At 57.2% G+C, this 6,000-nt stretch overlaps 1 protein-coding gene across 1 annotated transcript in view; it reads right to left on the reverse strand.

Annotated features, from left to right (window-relative positions):
- GFOD1 (glucose-fructose oxidoreductase domain containing 1) overlaps window positions 1-1,934 on the reverse strand; it is a 97,165-nt gene extending 95,231 nt beyond the window's left edge. The window contains exon 1 of the mRNA XM_025265866.3: window positions 959-1,934. Coding sequence (XP_025121651.2) covers window positions 959-1,211 — 253 coding nt within the window. The 5' untranslated portion in view covers window positions 1,212-1,934. The remainder of the gene's footprint in view (window positions 1-958) is intronic.
- Between the last annotated feature and the right edge of the window lie 4,066 nt (window positions 1,935-6,000).

The following is a 6,000-nucleotide window of genomic DNA, read 5'->3' on the forward strand; positions in this document are numbered from 1 at the left end:
AGAGTTGGTGATGGACAGGGAGGCCTGGCGTGCTGCAGTCCATGGGGTCGCAAAGAGCAGGACACGACTGAGCGACTGAACCGAACTGACTGCATCCTACCAGGGTCCTCTGTCCAAAGGATTTTCCAGGCAAGAATACTGGAGTGGGGTGCCATTTCCTCCTCCATGGAACCCAAGTCTCCTGCATAGGTAGGTGGATTCTTTACCACTGAGCCAGCTGGGAAGCCCTAAATTACTAAGATCCTACTCCAAAACAGCGCAGAAGTCAGTTATTGGGCAGCAGCACCTGAAAGTTAAGTCTTTTTGGTTTTATCAAGTAACTCCCAGACTTCCTAAAAGATACGCGCCCCACCCCCATCCCACCACTCCCACCATACTCGCAAAGAGGAAATAATTCTGATTGTCACATCTCTAATCTCCCTCTAAACTAACAACGCCGCAGAAAGAAACAAACTATCCTAGCAGGGCGCCACAGCTGCTGACAATCAGGTAATCTATTGCCCGCAGGAAAAACCGAGACACGTGTGCGGCCCTTTATTCAGCCGTTCCTGGGCGCGCACCCGCCTCTCGCAGGCGCGCACGCACACACACACACACTCGGGCGCTACACACACAGCTGGCGACTTAGTTTTGTCTTCCTGCGAGCGGCTCATCCCCAGTCCTAAGCATTTCCTCCGCCTGATCGACTTCCCCGGAACCCGCGCCTCCTCCAGCCTCAGCGCCACGCACGTGGGAAAGCGCGCCCGAGTGGTGCCAGAAGGGAGGAGGGAAGCGTAGGTGTGGGGAAGGCCAGGGATGACGGAGGCGAAAGCTCCGAGTGGGATGTGGGATCTCGGGTCCCCGGGGGCGCCGTAGGTGCCATGTAAGCTTCCGGGATGAAGAGGGGGCGAGGGGGAGAAAAGCAGCGGGGGAGGGAAGGCGAGAAGGGGCTGGGAGGAGGTGGGAACGGGTCGCTCACCCAGAGTCTTGACGGCGATCTGCCTGGTGAGGGGCGGCGGAAGGTTGATGCACACCAAATCCACGTCCTGATGCAGCAGCACTTCGTCAATGCGGCTGGTGTAGAAGGGGACGCTCATCTCCTTGGCCAGCTCCTCCGCTTCCTCCTGCGTGCGGCCCCACAGCGCCTTCACCGCGAAGCCCTCGTCTTTCAGCAGCGGGATGATGACACGGGCCGTGAGGCTAGTGCCGAACACGCCTACCCCGGGAAGCATGGCTGCTCCGATCCGCCTGGTTCGGCGTTAGCTCGGGATCTCCGCTCAAACACGCGCGCGCACACACCACACACAAACACACACACACACCCCTCTAGACAGTCTGGCACCCGGCTCGCCGCGGTGCGCCAGCCACCGTGCACTGGGCAGGGCGCCCGGGTGCCCAAGAACGCACCGAGCTGCAGGAGCAGCGGGCTCGGGCGTCTCAGCACGCTGACCGCTGCAGTGTCCGCCACGCGAGGCTCCGGTCCTTCCCAGAGGCGGCGGCAGGCACCCCGCCGGGGAGCCCAAGGCCCCGAAGCCCCGCGGAACCCGGGCTCAGGCAGCTCCCCCTCGGCAGCGCGGGCCGGTTGCGTGCGCCTCGCCGAGGCCGCTCCATGGCCGGCTCATCCCCGCGCGCCCGCGCCGCCGCAGCCGGGACCGGCTCTCTCCCCCGCGCGCGTCGTTTACCGCAGCCGGCGAGTCGCACGCACAAGCCTCAACCCGACCGGCCAGGATGCGGGGGGATAGGGGTCCCAGTCCTCGCTGCCCGCCGCTTCAAAGGAAATAAACCGGCGGCCACCGGGAGGCCGGCTAAGTAGGAGGCTCGGAGGGCGCCGGGCGCGGATGCGGAACGGCAGAGCGGCGGCGGCCACTACCCGGCGCCAGCCTTCTCATGCTGCTGCCATGTTCGCTCGCCGGGCCGCCGAGGCCGGGCTCCGGGCTCCCGGCTCCCGCGGGCGCGAGGGCGGAGTTGGTGAGTTTGGCTGTCAGCGGCCGGGGGAGGCGGGGCCCGGGGGGTGCCTGCCCCGCCCCCGCTACAGCGCCGCTCGCCATTGGCCGCCGCGCGCCGCCCCCGCCCCCGCGCCGCCGGGGCCCGGGGTGCGCGCTGCGCCCCGGCCAGCACACGCGCGGCTCCTCCCCGGCCCCGCCTCGCTCGCCTCCAGCTTCGTTCATCTCCCCTTTCTTCACCCTCCGCCACCTCCTTCATCCTATCCTCGCCTGTTCCCAAACCCCGCCCCGAACAAGCCAAAATAAGTGTATCGAGGCAGGGCGCGCCCCATCAGGCTAGTCGTCGGTGCCTTGGAAGAGAGCAGAGGGCGCCGGGGCCTCGGGGGGAGGCCAGGGGAGGCGGCCAGGTGTGAGCAGCGAGTCATTACCACCTCCGCTCCGGGAACGATGCTGGACAAGCTCTCCTTGCATGCTCCCTTAATCCCCACACCAATCCTAAAGTTATAGGGAAACCCATAAAACCGATGATCTAACTGAGTCCTGGAAAGAATCAGGGACTCGCGCAAAGTTGCACAACAGGTAAACCACAGGCCTGGAGCTGGAATCCCGGCTCCGGAGCTTGGGCGGCGAGCCGGGGGCGTTCCCCTCTCCAAGAGGGCCTCTGATCGTGCACCACCCTCTCCGGGCCGCGCACGCAAGGTCCAGCCACCTGCCTCCCAGACAGTCTCGTCTTGAAAAGTTCTGCTTCCCAGGGGGGCCAGCGGCCCACCGTGGAGAAAGGGGTCCCCGAAACAGCTGCGGCACGTGTATGTCGCTTCTGGGTTTGGAGACAAGAGGGGGTCGCTCGGCCAGAGGACTCGTCAGCCTCTCGCCTCGCGCTTTGGCTCTTTCACCATCACTTTCCGGGCCCTCCACTCGCTTGTCCCCCCACCTCAACCCTCAGCTGCCTCCCCGAGCCCTCGTGGAATAGCCGTGGCGGGCAGGCCGAGGCTGATCCCGCGTCCCACGAGCGGTGGGGACCCTGCGCGTGTATGGTTTCCTGCCCTGTCTTCGACACCCCTCACTCGGCCTGCCTGGCTCGTAGTAAGCGCTCCATAAACATTTGGTAAATGAATGAATGAATGCTCACTGAATGCCCGCTTTGCGCCCACCTGGTCCTAGGAGGGTTGACTCAAGCTGAAAGGCATGGGACCTGGCCTCTAGCTCAAAGTCTCTGGAAAGGTCGGGCATCCTGTCAATTTCGTCTTCAGCACTCAACGTGGCACAAGGTCCGCCTGAAAGCATGAGTGAAAAGCATAATACTCGGAAGCTTTAAAAACAGCTTGTAACAATTGGCAGTGAGGCGGGGCGCAGTGGAGAGAGCAGGATACCAAAAAAAAAAAAAAAAAAGCTTGTAACAATGCAGGGAGGAGGCTGACCTCAGGGCATTAGAAGAAATGCATGCAGGCCTCAGGGCTGGGGCGGCTGAGAAGAAAGCGGTGTGGCCATCAATACTGTCAGGCTTCTTGAGAGCAGAGGTTTTCCAAGAACAGAGGCAGGCATGCCGGGGAGGTGGGGGGGCAGCCCACGGAGGCAGGCATTGAGGTTAGACAGGAGACAGACTGAGTGACCTGGCAGCTCAGTACCCAGAGGCCAGGTCACTCATCAAAGATAGAACCACTTATAGGGAACAGGGGACATGGGGCTTGGCATTGGGGCTGGAAACAGAACTGGAGCACCTGGGGTTGGCACTTGGCTGGGCTATTAATTAGCTATGAAGCAAAGGAATTCACCTCTCTGGGCCAGATTCTGTAAAATGGGAGTAATCATGGTATAGACTGCTAAGGATTTGGGAGGATTATATGAGCTAGTTTTATAAAGTCCTTAGTGCTACATAAATGTTAAATGAATGTGGAGAGTGGGTCTTTTATCAACATCGTTCCTTGATGTGATGTGAGAGATGCTTGTACATGAGCAGCAACATCTAGCCAATAAAAAAGAGTTGTGATTCTGTTCTTTTAAAGGGAAGTCTATCCCTAGCTGCCATGTGAATAAAAATAAACCTTCCATCTACATGAAATGAAAAGAAAATGATCACATTTGATTCTCATAAGAAACATGTAAAATAAACACGACCCCCATTTCACAGAAGATAAAACTGAATCCTGGCGGCAACTCAAGCTTACGGTCTAAAACAGAAGGCTTCGTTTCCAACCCACCTCCCAAACTATTGCTCCTTCAATTATCCCCATCTCGACAAATGGCGCTGCCAGCCCACCAGTTGGCCAAAAGCCTTGGAACCATTCAGGACTCCTCTCTTATACGCTCTACAGCCAAGCATCAGCACATGTCTGCCCTTCTTGCACAGCACTTCCAGAGTCTGACCACACCTCTGCCATCATGGGAAACCTGATTCCTCCTCATCATCACTACCTGGACCACGCCATCTGCCTCCTCAATGCTCTACCTGTTTCTACTCTTGCTCCTCATTTTATGCTTCGCTTAGCAGCCAGAGTGATCTTTTAAAAGATGAGTCAGATCATTTCCCACCAGGCTTAACATCTCCCATGGCCTCAACATCTCGCATGGCCTCAGGATGACCTGAAAAGCTCTACCGGACTCACCTACCAACCCCCCTGCCCCATTTGTCTCCTGCCAGTTTCTGCCCCACACCCGACACCCTAGCACACTTGCTGCCCCACTGTGCTCTCCACAGACAGCCTGTCCTCTTCCCCGAGGCCTTTGAATTCACCATGCCTCTGCCCACGCACACCCCCCACTCCGCCACATATCCGTATGGCCCACTCACTGACTTTACCCAGGCCTCGTCTCAGATGTCCCCTCCTCAGTCGCCTTGCCTGACCATCCTATCTAAGATGACCTCTGTCACGTTTCATCCCTTTGTCTGGCTGTATTTTACTTTATAGCTCCTCTCACCACCTCGCATTGTATTAGATCCCTGTTTATCTGTTTATCATCCATTTGTCTCAATAGACTATTAAACTCACTGAGATTAGAAGCTTGTGTGTCTTGTTCATTGCTGAATCCCCCAGTGCCTAAAATTTGTATCTGGCTTCTGCTGGACAATATATATTTGTTGGACAAATGTTTACTCATGGTTCTTCTAATAACCATGTACTATTATGAGGATTGTGTAAATTCGTATTTATAAACCCTTTAGAACTGTGCCAAGTGCCATGTGCAAGAATGGTTCAGGCCCTGGGGAAGTAAGGCTGAGGACCATGATGCTCCTGCCCCTGGTGGCCTGTTGATTGGGAACATGAATTACATGGCAATATAACCACCCGGGCCAAGGTAGGGCCTGCAGAGGATCACTTGGGAGCAGAGAAAGGCTTTGAAATCAGATTGGGAAGCCTTGGAAGACTTGCAGAGAGGGGAGTGGGCTGGACCCAGGCTTTGAAAGACTTGCTGGAGTTAGCTAGAAGAAAGAGGGGAGGAGATTCCAGACAGAGGGAGGTGGAAAACAAGCTAACTCAACATGGGAGGGTGTGTGGAGGAGGCCAAGATGTGATGCGGAAGTACTGAAAGACTTCGAGCAGACAGTGCTCAGTCACATTGCATTTGAGAACCGTTGCTCAAGGCTCTGTAGTGGAGGGTAGATTGTACTCATCACAGCCCTGCAAGGAGACCACTGCAGTCATCAGCGAGTGAAGGAAGGGATTAACTGAAGGCAGCAGGCAGGGGGCTGGAGATGCGGCCACGGGTGCCTGTGATAAAACAGGCACTTTGAGCCATTGTTGTTTAGTCACTAAGTCGTGTCTGACTCCTTTGTGACCCCATGGACTGTAGCCTGCCTGGTTCCTCTGTCCATGGGATTTCCCACACAAGAATACTGGAGTGGGTTGCCGTTTCCTTAGGGAATGAAATCTCCGGGGCGTCCTTGCTAACTGGATGCAGAAGTACGTGAGAAGCAGTTGGGGCAACTTCCTGTCCTGGGAGAGTGGAGAGGCTGGGTGGACGTTTGTTTCTCACCAGCTCGGCAGGCTTGATCAGTACTGAGCTGGGAGGGTCACACATCGATTCTGAGCTTCTGATAACACAGACCTTTGACCTTTGAACCTCCGTGCTTATACCCATG

This window comes from Bubalus bubalis, chromosome 2 (genome assembly GCF_019923935.1).
Source record: "Bubalus bubalis isolate 160015118507 breed Murrah chromosome 2, NDDB_SH_1, whole genome shotgun sequence".
Taxonomy (NCBI): Eukaryota; Metazoa; Chordata; class Mammalia; order Artiodactyla; family Bovidae; genus Bubalus; species Bubalus bubalis.